Below are 22,591 nucleotides of genomic sequence, written 5' to 3'. Positions count from 1 at the left end.
TGGGAGCTGAAAAATCCACCAGGATCATATTTGCATTAAAACATCCCTGACATTGGACTTTTCTGGATTTTCACTGTAGAGAAGATGGACAGTTGTTTGTGACGGAAAAAACACTAGAACACTTTCAGGTGGTATAAAAACAAAAAGCCTTGGATATTTGAAAGTCATGTTGAAGGTAGACTTTGGGTTAAGGCCAAGCAGAGGTTACCAGAATATAAGACCCAATCTTTTGGGTGGGAGCATAACAGAGAGGTTATTGTTATGGAATTGAAATTTCATAACTGTTTGATTTATATCTAATGTTTATAACTGCGTTGCTAGTGCCCAGCTCATCTTTTTTTTTTTTTTTTTTTTTTTTTTTTTTAATTTTCACTTGGACTCAATAGGCTTTATTGAGAGGGAGAGAAATCTAGCAAATTGGCAGTTACAGTTCATAAATTGGATTCTCTTACAAGCGGGTGTAAGTGCGTCCGAGTCAGAAACTTAGTCAAGTGTTCTGAATTTACACCAGTCAAAATAACATGAAATGGGTTTATGTGGGAACAAGCTACATATTAAAATTATTGATACATCTGAGAGAATCCCTCCACTTGAGTTGTTACTGCTAGTTAACAAAGAAAGTTCTGTAATAAAATTTCCATGGATTTTTTAAATAGACTTTATTTTTTAGAGCAGTCTTAGGTTCCAGCAAAATTGAGAGGAAGGTACAGAGTTTTCCCATTCACCCCCTCCCCCCAGAAGTGCATGGCATTCCTACCATCAACATCCCTCACCAGTTTATGAACCTTTGTGACAGTTTATGAGCATACATTGATACGTCATTATCACTCAAAGTCCATAGTTTACATTAGGGTTCATCCTGGGTGTTGTACAGTCTATGGACTGGGACAAATGTATAATGGCACATATCTACCTTTACATTTATGATGGCATGTATCATACAGAGTAGTCTCACTGACCTAAAAATCCTCCATGCTCTGTCTATTCATTCTCCCTTCCACTATAATGCCTGGAAACCACTGATTTTTTTTTACTGTCTCCATAGTTTTGTCCTTTCCAGAATGTCATATAGTTGGAATCATACATTATGTAGCCTTTTCAGATTGGCTTCTTTCACTTAGCAATATACATGTAAGGTTCCTCCATGGAGGAACTATCGTTGTTTAATAGTTTATTTCGTTTAACACTAAATAATATTCCATTGTCTGGATGTACCACAATTTATTGCTCCATTCACCTACTAAAGGACATCTTGGTTGCTTCCAGGTTTTGGCAGTTATGAATAAAGCTGCTGTAAACATTCGTGTGACGGCTTCTGTGAGACATGCATTTTCAATTCCTTTGGTAAATACCAAGGAGAATGATTGCTGGGTCATATGATGAGTATGTTTAGTTTTGTAAGAAACCACCAAACTGTCTTCCAGAGTGGCTGCACGGTTTTGCGTTCCCTCCAGCAGTGATGAGAGTTCCTGTTGCTCCACATCCTTGCCAGCATTTGGTGTTGTCAGTGATTCAGATTTTCTAATTGGTCATTCTAATAGTTGTGAAGTGATAACTCAGTGTTTTAAGTTTATCTGTTTAAGATTATGGAACAAACAATTTAAAAACATTATATATATATATAATATTATATATATAATATATGTATATATTATATATATAATATATACATACATATATATATATATATATATATATATATATATAATGCTTTAGAAACAATCAAAACAAGCTTATGGTTACTGGGGGGTGTAAGGGGGGTAAGGCATAAATTGGGAGATTGGGATTGACATATACACACTACTATATATAAAATAGATAACTGATAAGAACCTGCTATATAGCACAGGGAATTCTACTTAATACTCTGTAATAGCCTATATAGGAAAAGAATCTAAAAAAGAGTGGATATATGTATATGTATAACTGATTCACTTTGCTGTACACCTGAAACTAACACAACATTGTAAATCAACTCTACTCGAATAAATATTTTTTTAAAAAGAGAAAAAAATTCTGGAACAAACAACTTAAAAACATTATATATATAAAATATGATATATATATATATAAATATGTATAATTTATATATATATAAAATACTATATTGTTTGATGAATTTTCAAACTGAACAGACTACATAGCCTGCACCCAGATTAAAAAACCAGAATGTAGCCAGCATCCCAAAGCTGCCCCATATGCTTTCTCATCATTAATCTCCCTAAGGGTAACCTAATTTCTAACATCATAAAATAATTTTGCGTACTTTTATACTTCTTGCACTTATGTTAATGTAATCATGTAATACCTGTTATTTTACAGCTGGTTCTTTTGTTCAATATAATGTTTGTGGGCTTCCCTGGTGGCGCAGTGGTTGAGAGTCCGCCTGCCAGTGCAGGGGACACGGGTTCGTGCCCTGGTCCGGGAAGATCCCACATGCCGCGGAGCGGCTGGGCCCGTGAGCCATGGCCGCTGAGCCTGTGTGTCCAGAGCCTGTGCTCCGCAACGGGAGAGGCCCGCGTACCGCAAACAAACAAACAAACAAACAAACAAAAAATATAATGTTTGTGAGATTCATTGTCATACTTTAAGTTGTATTTATGCCCAATGTTTTAATTGGTGATGGATTGTCTTTTCATGAGGTCTCATATAATCCTTATGAAAATTGCACAGTAGCTTAACAGTAATTTAATAACTTTTGTGTATATCATAACAAGTAATGAATACCTTACTGTTTCTTATTGTTTCTTGTAGAAATAGGTGGTTTGCCCATTTTTTCTAGGTATTTTCTCTCTGTTCTCCTTCCTACATTAAACTCATCCCCCAAATCCAGTCTTGTCATAGTCCATCTATTATCAGTGACCATGACCAGGTGTACTGTCATGGGACACATAGGTTACTTGATGGGTCTCTAGTATTGTTCATTTGCACTTGGGCATCTGTGGTTGCGTTTGTAGGTTCTTTTCACACCCACCTGCCAGCTGATGAATTGGATGAGTCGTGTCTCTCTAGTCTTGAAATAGGTATTTGTTTTGCTACTCTTCTTACTGTTGTTTCTGATTAATGTGTCAATGCTAATTGAGACTAAGTGCTGTAAACGGGTGGTACGGATAATATTTGTTATGACAATCCAGAATATGGGAGAGATCGGTGACAACAGGAAGCATTTGTGCAAGGTATTTTGGAGGATGAGGAATTTGAAAGACAGATCTGGTGTTAATGGAAGGAAAAGAAGGAGGATCACCATGAGCCAGAATGAGCCTGGTGTGCTTGCTGAACAGGAGATGCCTGGCCTGCCAGCACTGAGGGACGGGACAAGTGTCAGGAGTTAAGGCTGACTGGGAGAGTCTGGAAGGCCAGGCACTGAATTCGAGATTGTGCTCTTATGGCTCTGACTGTCTATAACAATTTATATGTCATAACTGCTTTTAGCATGTGTTAAACCCATGAGTGATCTTATCATTGGAAGGGGGAAAAGGGCATATATGTGCTCATAAATACGTGAATACGTTTCAGGAAGTTCGTGGACCTGGTCAGCCTATCTGTTAACCATCTTAGGGATCAGCTTGAGTGTTTTTCCAAAGCCCAGATGTTATGATGTATCCATTAGAGTACTTTCGTCCATAAGGAACAAAATACCTAACTAAAATACTTCAAACTGTAGGTGTTTATCATGTTTCCCAAAACAAGAAGTCTAGACCCACTCAGTCCCAGGATGATTCAGTGGCTCAAAGACCATCTTTCTCTGCTGCCATCATCTTCATGTCAGCAAAGTAGCTGCAGCGGTGCCACGCATCTCATCTTGCACCCTCACAGGAAAGAAGGGAAAATCAGAACTTGCCTCATGTATTTCTTTCTTTCCCCAAAACTAGCCAGGAGGCAGCTTATTCATATAACTATATTGCGTGGCTACCCTCAGCTAAAAGGGTTGAGAGAACAAGTATTTCACAGGAGTCTGCCTCTGCTGAGTTGGCAGAGGGCCATGGCTCCTGGGGAGGCAGTGTAGTATCTGCCATAATCAGTAAGACCCCTTGACTTATGAAATAGTGGAGGAACGAGGTCTACATTCCTTGAACTTGAACAGTGAGTTTGCACCATTCTTTAATTGAAACAAATTTGAAAAGAGGGTGTTCTGACAGATTCTCCTAAAAGAAAGAATTAATTTACACTGCTACTAACCTTATAGTTAGTTGCAAACTTCCAAAGTCCTGAGAAGTGTGTCCCTAGGAGAATCTTAACAATCTCTCTTCTGACTTTTCGTCATTAGTTCTAGAAGGAGTGTTAGGTGCATCTTGTTTATTTATTGAAACCTTACACGGAAGAGCCATTTATCAACAGGATGGCGATAGATGCTTACTATTCATGTTTGCATGAAGACTCTAAATTAAGGCAAATGTGCCTACATATTTATTCATAAAGGGGTACTTTTCAAAGTGTTGCTACATTATGCATCCTATTTTAAAGGCATAGTTGCATATAAACTGTGAAAAGGAGTACATCTTATCCTGGCACTCTGGTTTTCTCTGGAGTCTATTGCTTGGTTTAGTTGAGAGCCTGTTGGTAAATTTCAAGTGAATTTTGGGATCCTTAGGGACCGTGTGTTACAAGGGGCTCTGGCTGATCTAGTAGATGCTATTTTAGGGAAGACTCTGGCCAGTCAGGACCCAAAGGCAGCCATTCAGGTCTAAGCTGAGTTTCTGGGTCTAGGTCAGAACACAGAAATGGATGATATAATAAAGTCAGAGAAATAGAGAGATGTTGTCCACAATGAACCAGGCAGCTCAGGGGACTGAGGAGGTTGAAGCTAAATCACCTGCCTGAGTGAGACAGAACTCTCACCTTAAATGCTGGTTCAGCAACCATTTATCACTGAAGCAGAAACAACATGTATGTGCACTTTCTCAGATTGCTATTGCATAGTCCCCAAATCCCAGATTATTGCTAACTTAACTCTGTGCTTTTATGTGAGGTATTTAAAATCACCAGAAATTAGGTTAAATGATAATCTACAGAACGTCAGATTTAACCAGTCTTTTTTCTCCGTCACTTTTCCCTTGTTCAGATTCTTTTTTTATGTCTTTTTTAAAAGTTCAGTAAGTGTGTGATTATTGCATTTTCAGAGGATGCCTTCTAAAGTGGTGGGTTAGTTGGAAACGGGACAAAAGGTGTTGAGGGATGTGGTAGGCAAAAAAAGGACCTGTCATCCCAGGGGTGGTCCTCACAGATGTGGTCCCATTAAGCATCTTGAGATGTGGGGTTTTCTTGGATTATCCAGTGGGTCCTAAATGAAATTACATGCATCTCTGTTAAGAAGGAGGCAGAGGGAGATGTGACAGAGAGGGAGGGGAGAGGCCATGTGACCAGGAGGCAGAGATTGGAGTGACACAGCCACAAGGCAAGGAGCACCCAGAGCCCCAGAAGCTGAAAGAGGCAAAGAAGCTAGATTCTCCCTTAAAGCTTCCAAGAAGCCGCTGACACCTTGATTTTGACGCATTGAAACTGAGTTTAGACTTCTGGCCTCCAGAACCATGAGAGAATAAACTTGTGTTTTAAGTGACCAAATTTGTGGCAATGTGTTACAGCAGCCCCAGGAAACTGTACAAAGGGAAATAAATGCCTTCAGCAATTTCACAGTGGCCGCATCTTGAAGACAGGCATGAACGTGGACTCGTGGAGTGATCAGAACTAGAGAGACACGTGCTGGACACTTTGGGGACCATGGACAAGGTGATGGCCGTGTTCCGTGTCTCACCTCCCAGTGAGAACCCACGCCCGCACCTCCCTCCTCCCTAGGGGAGTCCTCTCAGTTTCAAACTGTGATTCTTTAGCATCTCTACCACTAGAAAAGGGACTGAAATTCATTCACATTAAGTTGTATCCTTGTGTTTTTAAAAATTTGAGAGGAAAGGACAGTATCTATCTCCCATGTTGACTTATTTCTTTTTATTATTTTACTTACAGGCACTAAGCAGATACAGACCCCACTTACAATTCATATAAACTTAACAGCAAGAGCCAAGTTAAATACAGATCAATCAACAAAGCTAATAAAATTCAAATTAAAAAGTGGACATTTTGTATGACAAATGATAATGGTTCTCGAAACTAAATCATCCGTTAAATGTGTGTAGGGTATTTGCTATTGTGACACCGATATTTTGAGATGGACATGCCTGCTCTTGCAGGCACTGGGTAAAGAGTTGCCCCGCCCACTTCCCTGTTGGGATCTACCTTGTTCACGTAGCACACTGTGCTTAGGGAAGACTAAGTTAGCTGACCTTGGCATTGGTGCATCGTGAAGACACATGCTCACCCAGACAATAAATTTGGGTGTGAGTGTATGCTTATGATCAGAATACAACTTTATAAATATTTATTGCCCAAATAATATATATAAACAGAAGAATAAACAGTGAAAAAGATATTAACAATCTAAATAAAATTATAGTATTACTTTTCTCATATTATCCATTCTACAGCCAGTCCCTGGATATCATTACTTTTGACCATTTCCGAGTTTGGTTCTTCTGGCATTTATTCCTGTCATCCTTAATGCTATGCTCGTATATCAGTATTCACAGACTACTTCCCATCAAAGTAGAACATTTAGTTCACTTACATTTCCTCCCACTTCCTTTTCTTCACTCTGGGTTGTAGAACCTATCAGGTTATTTTTCGTTCCTCTGGAGATCTCTTTCGTAAGTTCCCGTGAGACTTTCTTTAAACATACATTTCTTGTTCTGCTGATCTTGAATGGAGCCTCCTGGCTTCTCACTAGACAAGAGGGAGAAGCTGGTGCCTACGCGTCTTCTCCTCTATCCCAACACGGTGGTTACAGCTCTTTCTCTCAGCTCTGGGTAACATTTACAACTTTCCACTTAATAAAATCTCCCCCAAAACAATCAGTTGATTTTAAAATGGAAAATTCTAACACAACGTTGTAAATCAACTATCCTTCAACTAAAAAAAAAACAAAAACAAACAAACAAAAAAACACAGATCTTTAAAACAAATGCAAAAGCATTTTGCTTTTTTTTTCCTTTTTGCGGTACGCAGGCCTCTCACTGTTGTGGCCTCTCGCGTTGCGGAGCACAGGCTCCGGACACACAGGCTCAGCGGCCATGGCTCACGGGCCCAGCCGCTCCGCAGCACGTGGGATCTTCCCGGACCGGGGCGTGAACCCGTGTCCCCTGCATCGGCAGGCGGACTCTCAACAACTGCGCCACCAGGGAAGCCCAGCATTTTGCTTTTATATTGAAAAAAAAAATGAAATTTATCAAGTATCAAGAATAGATTACAGCTTTACCATTTACTACAAAGTCTATGGATAATCACCTAGAGAACCTATAAAACATAAAAACAAGAGAAGTTATTCCAAATAAATAAATAAATAGGAAAATTTATTTAAAACATTCACAATTTTTTGCTTAGACATATATTTCTCTTGTAAAACCTGACAATGCAGATAAAGCAATAGGGAGAGAGAAATTGTAGTTCTATATCACTAAACAGTTTGTCTGGAGGCCTTCAGGTCAAATAGACTCTTCGTTTCTTAAAATCCATCAATAGCTGCAACTAGTTAATTCTTATTTGGACCTTGCCTTTCTTAAACAAACCCGTTTTCTTAGCAATTCTAATGGATTGTTTCTACTTGAAATGAAGTAAAACTGTCTTTATTGCAGACAAAATGAACACCCATATAGATAATGCTAATAAAATGTGTAAGTAGGTTTAGAAAGGTTACCGAATACAGGTCTATATTCAAATATTAATTGTGTTTCCGTGTACTAACAACAAATGTTTGCAAATTGAAATTTTGAAAGTACCAGTTGTATTATTCTGCTTGGGCTGGCATAACAAAGCCACAGACTGCATTCAGACAACAGAAATTTATTTTCTCACAGTTCTCGAGACTTAAGCCCAAGGTTAAGGGCCAGCAGGGTTGGTTCCTAGTGAGACCTCTCTTCCTGTCTGGCAGATGGCATCTTGTCATTGTGTCTCCATTGCTTTTTCTCTGCTTGAATGCACAGAGAGAGAGAAAGAAAGAGAGAGCTCCGTCTCTATTCCTCTCTTTTTACAAGGATATCAATCCTGTTGGATTAGGGCCCCACCTTTACGATCTCATTTAACTGCAACCTTTAAAGTTCTGTCTCCAAGTACAGTCACATTGGGATTTAAGGCTTCAACATATGAACTGGGGAGAGAGGAGACAATTCAGTCCATAACACCAGTACATAAGGACAACTTTGCTTGGCATTACCTGGTCTACACAGTCTGACCTCAAAGATTTACATCCATCCCATATACAAAGTACATTCACTCCATCCTAAGGCCCCCAGAAGCCTCAAACTATTACAGCATCGGTTCAAAGCCCAAAACCTCATCAGCTCAGCAGTCCCAAATATCATCATGTAATCATCTAGATGAGTTATGGGTAAGACTGGGTGTGCTCCATCCTGGGGCAAAATTCATCACTATTGTGAATCTGTGAAACGAACGAAATAAGGGTCTTCTTCTGAATACAGTGGTGAGACAGGCATAGGATAACAGTTATAGGCATTTCTGTTCAAAAAAGGGGAAAATTGAAGGAAAAAAGGGGCAGCCAGTTCCAAACCATTTCTAAATCCAGTTGGGCAAACTCCTTTAGTTTTAAAGGCCTGGGAATAATGCTCTGTGGCTTTCAGCTCTGCCCTCTGGAGATCATTCTTCTTCTTCATGAAAGGTAGCATGAGTTTGTAGCTGAGTAATGTTATCAGCACATTTCCTGTCTGAGGATTTCGGAAGTGTGACACCCTTCTTTTATTTCATAGTCTCTCTGTCCTTTTCAGTCCGAGCTGGCAATGCTACTGCAGGTATAGAATTCTTAGGAACCTGTGGGTCTCCTATGTATGTCATGGGGATTCATTCCATTAGACAAGACTCCTCCACACGATTTTCCTAGATGCTCCCTTCTCTATGTCTGGCTTCTGCTGAGATGGCTGAGGAGATCTATGAGTTACACACTTAGGTTTCAAAGAGCTTTTCGTGTGTCTGCATACCCTGGGCTTTTGATCTTTCAGACATATTGGCAAAAGTCTGTTGTGCCACATCTACTGCTTTTCCTCTCCTAGTAGTGAATTTCTCAACTTTTGCATCTTTTACAATCTGGATAAGGGGAGACAAAGAAGATAGAGAAATAGCCAATAAGCACATGAAAAAATGCTCAACGCCATTAGCTTTGGAGTATTATTCATCCATAAAAAGGATTGAAGTGCTGATACATGTTATTACATACTGTTACATGGATGAAACTTGAAAATATTATGATGAGTGAAATATGCCAATCACAAAAGATCAAGATATTGTACGATCCTATGTGAGTTACCCGTACTAGCCAAATGTATAGATACAGAATATAAATTTTTCATTGCTTAGGCCTGGGAAGAAAGGGGTGGGAATGGAGAGTGACTGCTAATGATTATGGAGTCTTCGGAAGGGGGAATACTGAACACGTTCTAAACTTAGATCACAGTGGTAGCTGCACAACTCTATTGAACATACTGAAACCATTGAGTTGTACACTTCTGATGGGTGAACTATATATTGTGTAAATTTTATCTTAATAAAATGTCCAAAAGAAGGAGAAGATTAGGTAAACATATCAACCTTTGTGCATTTTATTATGTGAAGTCCAATGGTTATAGCTCACTAAAGGAAACAGGCAGATAAATATATTTTAAGGTTTTAATCTATTTCCTAGATCTAAAACAATAAGGTAAGGGCATAAAGAAGAGATGAATATCTTTGATGTTTTTGATTAAGAAGCTTAAAAAGAAGCACGACATCTAGAACCTCTTAATTTATAGGGTGTGTTGAATAATGCTGATAACTTGGTTTCTAGCGTTTGAGTAAAATGTACAATATGACTAATTTCGGTATTATGCTATGAGCTTCCTTAGATGCTTCAGAAGGTATGTGAACTTGTAAGAAAAAGCCTTTAAGATAGATCAGTATCTGTGGGACTCTTTGTAGATATAAATTTGGGTTATAACCATAAATAATATATTTCAGTAATGAAAAGACTTTATTACAAAAAATCAGCAAAAAGTGAAAGCAAAGATGTAGATTTTTAAAATGCTGATTTAACAGAAAATAGCTGAACGTGTGTATGTGCCAGGCTCCTTACAGGGATGAAGAAGACACAATTTTTGTCTTAAAAAGAAAAGCTAGTATGGAAAACAGACTTGAAAGGAAATCATCAGTTCCATGCTGACTCCTGGGAGCAGAAGGGAAAGCATGATCAACTTTGTTTGGATGAGTCAAAAAGCAGCCTTGACTGTGGATTTTCTTGTAGCTCCTCCACCATCACTCCTGACAATGTGGTTTAACGTAATTCTTTTTTAAAAATTTTATTGATGTCTAGTTGAGTCACAGTGTTGTGTTAATTTCTGCTGTACAGCAAAGTGACTCAATTTACATATATATACATTCTTTTTCATATTCTTTTCCATTATGGTTTATCACAGGATATTGAATATATCGATAGTTCCCTGTGCTATACAGCAGCACCTTGTTGTTTATCCATTCTATATATAATAGTTTGCATCTGCTAATCCAAAACTCCCAATCCATCCCTCCCTCACTCCCCTCCCCCTTGGCAACCACAAGTCTGTTCTCTATGTTTGTGAGTCTGTTTCTGTTTTGTAAGTAAGTATTTGTATCATTCTTTTTAGATTCCACATATAAGTGATATCATATGGTATTTGTCTTTCTCTGTCTGACTTACTTTACTCAATATGATAATCTCTAGGCCCATCCATGTTGCTGCAAATGGTATTATTTCATTTCTTTTTATGGCTGAGTAGTACTCCACTGTATATATGTACCACATCTTCTTTATCCATTCATCTGTCGGTGGACATTTAGATTGTTTCCATGTCTTGGCTATTGTAAGGAGTGCAGCAATGAACATTGACGTGCATCTATTTTTACAAATTAGAGTTTTATCTGGGTGTATGTCCAGGAGTGGGATTGCTGGATCATATGGCAACTCTATTTTTAATACAGTTCTTATTAACCCAACCATAGATACTTAGTTTCTTACATTCGGGAGTGGACTTTTCCAGAGACATTTCTCCAGAGAATTGTATTTTGCTGTAATTTGGAGTAAATCTCACTATTTGTAAAGGGAGAGAGTGCTCCCTTGACTCAGTGGCTGCTGCTTCCTACTGTCTCTAGGATTTCTGTCTGTGTATGAGATGTTTCATTCTCAGTCCTGACCTAAGGATTCACGTGGTAAATGATCTGGACAGGTTAACTCAGGATTAGGTGAAAAATTCCCAAATTCATATCATGATTTGTAGGCACGTTACCTGGTTTAAATGTCACTGTTCCTAAGCTGTTGGTAGTGAAGCGTAACTAAATTTATTCTTTCATTGTGGTAAGAATCTGCCTACCAAGGAAATATGAGTAGTATCTATAGCAGATATTATTATTGACTGAACTTCTTTTATTTAAGAAGGAAAGAAAGAAAAAGAAAAAAGAAATCAAACTGGAAGGACTGGGCCCAGCCTCTAACCATATCTGACATAATGCACTCATTCAGCTCACCTGGGGGCAGAGAGAAGGGAAATGTTTCCTGTGTTTTCACTGAGCTTTTCCCTTTTACTGTGCAGCTCTCTGTGTTAGGATAGTCGTCAATGGAACAGGCTGCAGTGATTTGCTTTTCAGCAAATGCTTTGTCATTGGAACTTGTGAACTAACAGTGAAAACACTGAAAAATGAAAAATTGATTTCCACATGTTCTTCTGTAGGTGTTTGTATGGAAACATACAAATATTATCAACTTCTATAGAAATAACATGCAAGTTTCCCAGTGACTTATTCTAAATGTAAGAGTAGTTTCACTCTGAGTCTCAGGTTGGGGTCTCTGCCTCTCTGTGGAGCTCCTTCTGACGCACCCACACCGTCCTTGTCCCCTTCGAGTTTTGAAAGCACTTAGTACTTGACATCAGCCAAACTACTCGTAGCAGGGTGACCACTTGCTATGTGCCAGTCATTATATTGATAGTATGAGTTCCTTGTTAATCTGCTTTGGTGGCTAAGTTTTTTCTAATTAAGGAAATGTATGCCTTAAAATGTTTTTTTCCAACCTTTTCTTTATTTACAGAAAACTTTTTTACCTGGAGAACGTAGTGTTGTATCAGGATCATCATTAACATTACCTGCATTTTGTGATTTTATTAGCATCCCAGTTCTGGAATAGGCTGTGAACAAGCCAGATTCTGTGAATAATGTCAATATTTAAGTTCTGCAAATGTGGTTAATGTTAGCCTTACCATGAATCTTTGGAGACGCCACTCAGCCTCTCAGGAGCTCAGGTTTACCTTCCATAAAATGGTGTTCCTTCGTCCTCCTTCTTGTAGGATAGAGAGGTAATAACTGTCAGAATTCTCCAAAGACTGCAGAACATTTTAGAGTTGTCAGTTATTCCAATTTCTAACAAAAGCAGAGTTTACAAGAGACTTCTGACTAATCTGGGTAGGTTTTCTCTGTTATCACATTGGGTTTGTCAGTAGCTAACACCACCCCCCCACCCCGCTCCACTAGCAGTGATTGAAAACACCTGGGAGGATTAACCTGCTTTAGGGCCAAAGGATTTGTTTCTAATATTAAAAATCTCTGGAGAAGAGAGGTTCCGGAATGTTGCCCAATAATTGTACTGTTTAACAACGTAACTATTTAACAAGCATCAGGAGTGGAACGGAGCCTTGCATTATATACTGACCTACACAAAGAACAACTACAGCACTACAGATTATAACAGACCTTTGCGTGCCAGGGAGCTAACCAAGATGCCAAGCTAATTACAAGTGCCATGTGGTTATCTAACTATAGGACTGAAGGAAACTTCACTTTTCAGTCATCCCCAGATTTTCTTCAGGATAAAGTCCAAACTCTAAGAGCCACTGGCCACTTCTTATATCTCCACGTGTATGTTGATTTTCATTTAAAGGTGACGGGTTGAGCATAGAAATTTTTCCTTTTCATTTCAAGCGTTTAGAAATGAGAGAAGATATATAGTAAAAGCATAGCTGCAGTCAAAAACCAGAAAGGGAGTTCTTCCTATACCGAGAATAGAAAAGTATTCTTAGAGGAAGGACCAGGTAAAAACCTACAACAGCAAAAGTAAGGCCAAATCCCTGCTGCCCTAAAGGAACAGAGGCTGAAGTCAGGCCCAACAGGAGGGGATAGGATACTGGTGTCTGTGGAGGCCAGAGGCTGGACAAGTGCCCCCTGCCTTAAAATGGCATTTATGTGCAGAGGTTCTTGAATCTCTGAAAGGGCTCCAGCCCAAATGGCCACACAGGCCTGGTGAGAGCCATTACCCGGATGGACCCTCTGACTGCCCAGGACATTCTTGTGACCACACCACCAGGACACTTGCAGGAGAGAACCTCACAACCAAGATCAAAGGACCCACAGAAACCATCCCCTAAAAGCAGCACACCAGCTTAACACATATAAGAACTTAACTCCAAAGAAATATAAATCAGCTAGGGAAAACAGAAAATGACACTTTAGGGTTGTTTTTTTTTAAATGATCGATGTGATAAAAGAGCTTGCAACTGTAAGAGTCAATGATCTAGAGAAAGAGCTAATTAGGAATATTAGAAATTAAAATATAATTATTTAAAAATTTAAAACTCAGTAGTGAAATGAAACAGTTAGACACACTAGAGAAAAAATAAAGTGGAAAATGGAGCTGAAGAAATCATGCAAGTAGATAAAGTGGAAGACGGAGCTGAAGAAATCATGCAAATGCTCCCAGAGACATAAAAATGCCAAAGACGTGAAAGAAAAAGCTAGGAGTGTGGAGGCTGGACCTAAAAGCTCCTGTGCAGGTCCAGTGGGGTCTGGAAGGATGGAGCGGTAATGTTGACTGAGACAGTTACCGGTAATATTCCTGATCCAGAGAAAGTAGTTCTTAGACTGAAAATACTACTGACTGGGAAGCAGGATGTTTAACGGAGATCCACAAACAGACACTTTCTAATGGATTTCGGAATATCAGAGACAATGAGAGAATCTACCTTCATCTCGAGACATTTTCAACTTGCACTCTCTACTGCGCCAATGTCGACATGCTCAGAATTTCCTGAAATTTCTGCATTCACCAATGCCTTCATGCCCTTGCAATCCTCCTAGCTTGAATGTTCTTCTTTTATCTCTTTTATCTTGGCTAGGAGGTTCTTTTCTCAAAGAATTCTTTCTGGAATTCCCCCTACTTTTTATTCTGCAGTCTCCTTAAATATTAGCACGCCAGGTCCTGATGCCCTCAGCCCTGTCACTGCGACAGTGTGGTCATTCTTTCAGCCTTGGTTCCATTGCTCTGTGAGGTTCTTAAGGTCAGCTGTAAGGTCTTTCGTTTGTGATTCTTCAGGGCTCAGCATGACTCCTGAACATGGCGGTCACTCGTGCTTGTCATCACCTCGAAGGGTTTTTGGAATGCATCAAGCTGTAAGTCAGTAACTCAGATAGCACTTGACCACGTGAGCAAGCCGTCAGGGTCCAGAGAGGCCAGCGGTGATGGTTTGGAGGAGGCAGAGCTGATATTGACACAATCAAGTGTCCTGGCGTGGGCGGAGCACTTTGTATAGTGATCATAATGCCGCCGTTACAAGCTGTCCCTATTTAAGTCGTGTAAGATTTTAAAGTATGTTTTAAAAGCAGAGGAAGTAATCGTTTTTTTTTTTAAATAAAACACATTTTTGGACTTCCCTGGTGGCGCAGTGGTTAAGAAGCCACGCTTCCAATGCAGGGGGCACGGATTCGATCCCTGGTCGGGGGCGTTCCGCGTGCCACGCGGCACAGCCAAAAAAAAAAAAACCAAATATATATATTTTTGGATGAATTCCTAGTCATTTGTGAAAAGAAAAATTTTTATAAAGTGAATAAATTGGCTTCTCATAGTTTACCCAAAGTTTGTTGAAATGACAGTCTTTCATTCTTTTCTTATTAGACATGTGGATAACCAAAATGTGGAGCTAGAATCATCCCTGAATAATGGTGTTTATTTAGATACAATTTAAGTTTTAATATGATTATTTTCTGACCATATACTTGAGTGTCTCTGAAATTTTTATTCTTTGTTCTTTTTAAATTTTATTTATTGTATTTTAATTGAAATATATTTGACATATAACATTGTGTAAGTTTAAGGTGTACAACATGTTGATTTGATACATTTATATATTACAATATGATTGCCTTTGTAGGGTTAGCTAACACCCTCTATAAGGTCACATAATTATCCTTTTTTTCGGTAGGAATAATTAAGATCTAGTCTCTTAACAAGTTTGATGTTTATAATATAGTATTGTTGTCTATAATCAGTGTACTGTGCACTTACTTATCGACTAGTTGCAAGTATACTTCTTAATTACTAGATCACGGTATAACTTTTATTAGACCGTTGTCTAGTAATCTTTAAAATTTTCATTTATTGTCTGTCTTCCATACTGAAATGCATTGTGTTTGAAGCAGTGTGTCTTTTTGCGGGGCTGCTTCAACTGCAGATAGGAAGGTCCTAGAGGAAAGAATTCGGTTTGGTTTTAACATGTTTTGATCAGCCCCTGGAAGAGCTCCACATATAATCAGGTCTAACAAGAAGGCCACCTTGAACCTTATCATTCTGTAAATTTCAAAAGACTTTTACACACATTAATCCTATTTGATATGCAAGAAATCAGTCAGTGTGCAACATTTCTGAGAATTTCAGTAATCTATCACATCCAGGGAGGCCAAAAGAAAGAAACCATAGGAGATGTAACAAAATCTACATGCTAGAACCCTAGAGGAAGCTTTGGAGATTTCATTCAGAGATTCTATATTCTTATTTCATTATGTACTGTAACAAAAATTCTTTTTGTTTTCCCAACCTGCCACAGATTTTGAAACAGAAGGTTGAAAGAGGCAAAGGGTACTGTTGAGGGCAAGCATTGTGACAGCCCAAGAAGTGAAGGTGGCTCAACAGCCAGAAATTGAGGAGAGAAACAGACATAACAACCAAACATCAAAATGTAAAAACATACTGATCTGAAACCACCTCACGTAGGATGCACACAGACCTCCACACCTTAATTAGCACTGAGGATACCCCACACAGCAGCCCAACACAAAATGGAAGAAAGGAGGATCTGAATCTTCAGGAAGAGTACCACAACAGCTGGCGTCTTTTATTTAAGAGGGCAGGATCATAAATAAACATTCTAGTAAATGATGTACATCAGAAATGGTTAAGATAAAGAGTTTCTTATTATTATAAAGGAAATGAAGGTGGTTTGGTGTCCTGTTCTGTGGGTTTAATCTGGTTAGTCTCACAGGTCAGATGCCCAGACAGCCCTTTGTCTTTTCAAAGTAGATGAATGGATTTTTGTGCCACTGGAGAGAACGTCTTCTGAGGCAGATCTAAAACCCCAGACACTTCAACCTCAGGAAACAGGATAAAAGCTGCCAGGTTCCTAAAGTCTCCCCGCTGGGGCCCTTAGCTAAACATTGCCCCTTGGGATGGATGTTCAAGTCTTATCCCAGGTGCTTACTCCCAAGCATGGTGATCCAGGTAAGGGAGGGCAAAATCTGGTAGTTTGCACACAGAATTTGGGGCGTGATTCTATCTGAAGAACTAATCCCCAACCTAAAGGCAGCCAGGGACAGGTGAGGCACATGGAGAATAAATACCTAAGGAATGTGTTAGTTGTCTTTGAATTTTCAGCATCCAACATGTTATCTGCAGTTGGCATTATAAATGCTTAATGAATGACTGGTTACATAACAAGTTGAGATCCTTTCCTTTCTTGACTATTCCCGCCTTATTGCTCATCAGTCAGCTTTGAAACAACTATTTACCTTCATATCTAAGAAATACGATCATTCATGTTTTGCAGGCAGAGGGGGCATAATGATGCCACTTTACTGAACCGTGATTCCCCTTACCATAATTTTTTTTTTTTTTTTGGAAGTTTCTCTTGACATATCTAAGTTCACTGATTCTTTCCTTGGCCATGTCCAGTCTACTGATGAGCCCATTAAAGGTATTATTCATTTTTGTTATGGTGTTATTTTTTCTTTTTTTTTTTTTTGATTTGCGGTACGCGGGCCTCTCACTGTTGTGCCTCTCCCGTTGCGGAGGGACGCGCAGGCTCAGCGGCCACGGCTCACGGGGCCCAGCCGCTCCACGGCACGTGGGACCCTCCCGGACCGGGGCGCGAACCCGCGTCCCCCGCATCGGCAGGCGGACTCTCCACCACTGCGCCACCAGGGAAGCCTCCTTACCATAGTTTTTGATAGCTTAGCTAAAAACAGAAAGCATTCTTTTGTTCAGCGCTTACTTATAGAAATTATGTCTTACCATATGTATTATTTCTGAATGGCAATCAGAATGTTTTATACTCCTCTTTATTTTTTCCCCCCCAAAATAGAAATTTTGACCATCTGCCTCGTTCTTTTCTAGCGGAAGATAACAGTCTGTCTCAAAAGAAGAAGGTGGCTGTGGAAGATCTCTTCAGTGAAGATTTCAAAATTCACGATCCCGAGGCTAAGTGGATAAGTGGTGAGTCCTGAGTCCTGAGTGTGTGTGAGAAAAGCACTTTCCCACGCCCTGCCACTTTCTGAGAGTTTGGGTGTCGTAGTTTGCCTTTCACCTCCTCTCTCTGGCTGTAGAAGTGGATCCTCAGAGCTCTTGCTGTGAGCACCATCTTATTATCAGTCTAAGAAAATGCGCATCTGGTAAAATCAGGCTGCTTCTTCATGGGAAATGCGTCCTCCGTGTCGCCTCCCTGAATCATAATTTCTCAGACGGAGATGTGAGGTGTTGCTAAGCAACAGGACGGGGAGAGACACAGCTGAGCCTTCCTCCTTTCTCCATGTTCTTTATTCCCTTTTGTACTCCTCTTGCTTTCACTCCAACTAGATACAAGGGCCAAAAGGAGCTAAAAGGTTTCCTCTAGAATGCTGTCTAATGAAGGAAACAGCGGAGCCTCGTGCATCGATGCAGATAAATTAATTTTCCTCTTGAACTTTAATCTGGATGAAATCTTCTTTGGGCTGATTTTTTTAAACAATAAAGCAAAATAGAACTGGTGGCAAAAGGCAGTATGTTTATAACGCATGTTTTGGTTCAAAACAGTCCATTTCCTGTAGTTGGGTCTGAGACAATTTTCAGGGTGCAGTCCTGGGAGGAAAGATGCAAATGACTGCTCCCCATCTTCTGCAGGCTTTGCTGCATCCCTCTCGTGTAGTCTGGTCCTAGAACCTCTGCTGCTATCTCCATGGATAGTGTTTGCATTTAGTCTTAGCCTCAGTGGGATGCACTTGAAAATTAATCCTCAGGTCAAAGAACCTTTGTAGTGGAATGCTAGAAATCTAGTTCACATCCTGGCTTCTATAGTAAATGAGGCCCAGAGAGGTTAAGTGAATTTTCTGAGGTCACAGAGCTAGTTAGTGACACAGCTGTGGCTGGAAGCCTGTCTCCTCACTTCCCCTTTTGTGCTCTTTCCACTGCTGTTTTGTTGAGTGACACCGTGTGATTACGTTTTCTTGCCGTCAGACTCCTCTGAAATGCTTCTTATGCTTCACAAACTCTTGAAAATCAACCAGCATTGGCTTTTTGCCTTTAGTCTCCCACTAGGACAGTAGCTTCTCCTTTGTCCTCCACTATGCCTTAGGTATTAATTAATGATCCTTAGATTCACTTATTTAAAACTTAAAGAAATAGCTGAATCTCAGAGGGAAGGTATTTTCTAAGACGGAATTGGGAGAAATGAGAGCAGTGTATTGTGAATGCCAGTGGGGGGCACATGGAAATCCAGAGCATAGATTGAGCCAAGGTCTTTGTTATTTGACTGAGGAAGTCATTTTACCTTTGGTGTTGAGGGGGACTCAGCCTCTGCTTCCTGTTTGCATTTACCCATATTGCGGAGGAAGGAGGTAAGCATGGCTCGTGCGCTGGGCCTGACCTTGGGGATAAAAGGTGATGGCTCTCTTCTTAAGGAGCACAGAGTCATTCTGGGCACAAAACGGGGAGGAGCAAAGGCAGCCGGGAGCGAGGTGCAGGAAGCGTGTGATGCCCTCATCCTCCTGAGAAGAGGTTTCAACGAAGGTGCCTAAACTTGGTCTCAAAGGTATAGGGTTCAGAGCAGGTCAGAGGGGGCCCTGCAAAGACTTCATGAGGTGCTAAAATAATACAGGGAGATCTTTATATTAGGGTGCCCATGGTCTCAGACTTGGCCTAAACCAGCTTTCCCTGTGCAAAAAATGTAAAAAGTGTAAAAGCAGAGATCTGGAGGCCCAGGGGCACCTAATTTTCTGCAGGAACCTGTGTTGGTTACTGTTGAAAGGTGTTTTTGTATCTCATGAGCTAATCTATGCTGCAGATGCATAGAGCTGGTTCTGAGATGTGCTGGCTTTCTGGCCAGAGGAAGCCAGCCAAGATTTTGTTATAGCCACAAAGTTGGGTGTTAATACAAGCAGTTGAGAAGTGGCCTTGTGCGCAGCAGAAAATGCCCAGCCTCTCTGTTTCAGCAGGTTAAGTCTATTCATAAGACCACCTGTGTTTCAAATAAACATGACTTTGGTGTCCAGGAGCTTTCTTAAGTGGATTCTTCCTTTGTAAATGTAAGCACAGTGTGAAGTTTTATTGCAAATTAGCCAGGTGGTCAGGTCTCCCCAGAGACCAGGCACTGTCAAGAGTGTGAGGGACCATAACTGTTTCCCCTGCCCTTTTAGCTGCCCCCCTCCAACTTTTCTTTCACTTATTCCTCTTCCTGATCAGTCCCTTGCTTCCTGCTCCCTGAAGTTGTAATAGCTTAAAGTGGATGAAATAACTGTGGTGATTAACTGTGCCTTCATAATGGATTTTTACAAATACCACAAAGAATTCATTCACTTTTTACATTACAAGTCTAAATGTGAAGAGTCACAGAAGGACTACTGTACATTCATAGGATTATCAAATGATGTGGAGCTGCGATGAGCTTTAGAAATGATCAGAACATTAATTCATTCAATTAGTGATTACTGAGTGTCTACAATGTAGCAGGCGAATTGCCCATGGACCCCCAAAAGGCAAGCATTTTTTTTGCCTCTGGAACAGTCTCCCTGTGGTAGACTTGGAGTCACCACACACCACCACCACCACCACCACCACCACCACCACCACCATCATCACCATCATCACTACGGCAACCTCATCCTTCTCCTCTTCTTCCTCCTTTCTCCTCTGTCTGTGCCTCCTCCCCTTCTTCCTTACTGTCACTATCACCACCACCACCACCATCATCACCATCATCACCACCATCATCACATTATCATCACCACCACCACCACCATCATCACCATCATCACCACCATCATCACCATCATCATCATCATCACATTATCATCACCACCACCACCACCATCATCACCATCATCACCACCATCATCACCATCATCATCATCACATTATCACCACCACCACCACCATCATCACCATCATCACCACCATCATCACATTATCATCACCACCACCACCACCATCATCACCATCATCACCACCATCATCACCACCACCACCACCATCATCACCACCATCATCACCATCATCATCATCATCACATTATCATCACCACCACCACCATCATCATCACTGTCACCACCACCACCACCATCATCACCATCATCACCACCATCATCACATTATCATCACCATCACCACCACCATCATCACCATCATCACCACCATCACCATCACCATCAACTACTGAGGGTTTCCCACATCTTAAGCTCTTTACTAAGTGCTTTGCACACATTAAATCATTTAATTCTCACAACTACCATTATTCACATTTTATGGATGAGGAAACTGAACCAGGGGTGTTTAAATGACTTGATCAACATCACACAGTTAATAAGTAGCAAAATTCAGACTTGAACCTAGGTCTCTCTGGTTTCTGTAAACGGCTACATTGTATAGAATGGAAGCCCCCTGTCTCCAGCCAATTTCTCTCACAGCCTCACTGGTTACATTGTGTGTTTTAAGCAAGGCTGTAGGTTGTATTTCAGAATTGTTGCCGTTCCTTAAATTTTCTATTCTAGTATCCCTTACTCTCATGGTGCCTATGTTGAACTAACAAAATACCCAAGTGATCAAGAAAAATGGGGTAATTCCCCACAGAGAAAGAGACTTGGCTCTTTTAGTGCACATTAACCACTAAAGTTAACAAATGTTTTTTGGGTTTAATATTGGAGTTAATAGTCTAGAACTAAGATGCTTTATTTCTCAGGAGAAAATGGATTGGGTCGGAGTTAAATTTCTCCTCACCCATTTTTATACCAGAGACGATTTTTTGATCTACCTTTTCTGAAAATGATTGGTGTAACAGTCTTCAAATTCTCTAACGTCCAAAAGCTCTTGTAGACTTCCCTCACATATTTGTTGCAACCCCTGGGTCAAGTCAGATGAGGTGTGTAGAGCAGTAGAACTGACAACATCTGAACTCACTCAGAGCTCACTCTGAACTCCCTCCTACAAAGGAAGAGGCATACACTTCCTGAAATTGCCCAGGGTGTAGTCTCGCCGCATATTTGCTTAGTTGAGTAAAGTCTTCTGTCTTTTATAAGCGACCACATTGGACTTCTCAACCTTTTGGATCCTTTAATGTTCTGTGCTGGGATTCTGTGATATGAGGTAGCCGCTGTGATGAGGTCTTCTGGTTACTCCAGACACGTAAGTCCATTTATGTCCATGGACCAGTCTTCCTGGGCTGTATTGTTCCCTCTTTGCAACTCCTAGATGATGGATCATTTCAAACCTTCTCCTCTCTCCTTAATTTTCTGCAACCTTCTTCCCATCCTAATTCTCATTTAACACTACCAGAAGAAAGCTAAAGAATACTCTCACCATCACATCTCCTTACCCACCACCATCTGCACCTGCCATGCGCTCTGCCCCTCCCCCAGCCTGTAACCACAGATGACCTGTCTGCGCTCCATCTACAAAAATCAGAGGTGAACTTGCTTCACTTACTTGAGGAATAATTGCAGCAAATGTCTCCTTTCTTCTCTAAATGTTCATTTTTTAAATCTCTGTGTCAGATCATTCCCATCATCAGGCAGATATGCTCTTATTTGCCTCACCGAAACACACACACACAAAGCTTAGCGTGACTCCACCTTCCCCACCGAGCGCTGCCCAATTTCTTGTTCTCCTCTGCAGCTTGAAACAGTTGTCCCTCTGTGACATCTCAGATTACTCTTCTGCAGTTCTTGCCAAGCCCACTCTGGTTAGGCTTTCACCCCCAGCACTCCCGGAGTCTCCTCTTGTCAAGATCACCAATAACCTCCACGTTGCTCAATTCCATGGTCACGTCTCAGACCTCACCTTAATGTAATCATCAGCAGCATTTGACACGATTACTCCCTCTACCTGCACCAGTTTTCTCACTTGACCTATAGGGCATCACCTTCTCTTGGTTTTAGCTCTGCCTCATGGGCAGCTCCTTCTCAGACTCCTGTGCTGGTTCTCGCTCTGCTCTCTGACTTTTGATGTTGGTGGGCCTGGGACTCAGTCTTC

General features: G+C 40.5%; 1 protein-coding gene across 2 annotated transcripts in view; it reads left to right on the top strand.

Annotated features, from left to right (window-relative positions):
- The window catches only part of DPP6 (dipeptidyl peptidase like 6), an 800,631-nt gene that overhangs the window by 400,806 nt on the left and 377,234 nt on the right, over nucleotides 1-22,591 (top strand). For both annotated transcript variants that reach the window (XM_007457181.1, XM_007457180.1), the window contains exon 3: nucleotides 17,492-17,590. In XM_007457181.1, coding sequence (XP_007457243.1) covers nucleotides 17,492-17,590 — 99 coding nt within the window. The remainder of the gene's footprint in view (nucleotides 1-17,491; nucleotides 17,591-22,591) is intronic.

This window comes from Lipotes vexillifer, unplaced genomic scaffold (genome assembly GCF_000442215.2).
Source record: "Lipotes vexillifer unplaced genomic scaffold, Lipotes_vexillifer_v1.1 scaffold944, whole genome shotgun sequence".
In the NCBI taxonomy this organism is placed as follows: Eukaryota; Metazoa; Chordata; class Mammalia; order Artiodactyla; family Lipotidae; genus Lipotes; species Lipotes vexillifer.
The sequence above is the reverse complement of the archived record's forward strand: the minus strand, read 5'-3'. Positions and strand labels throughout refer to the sequence as shown.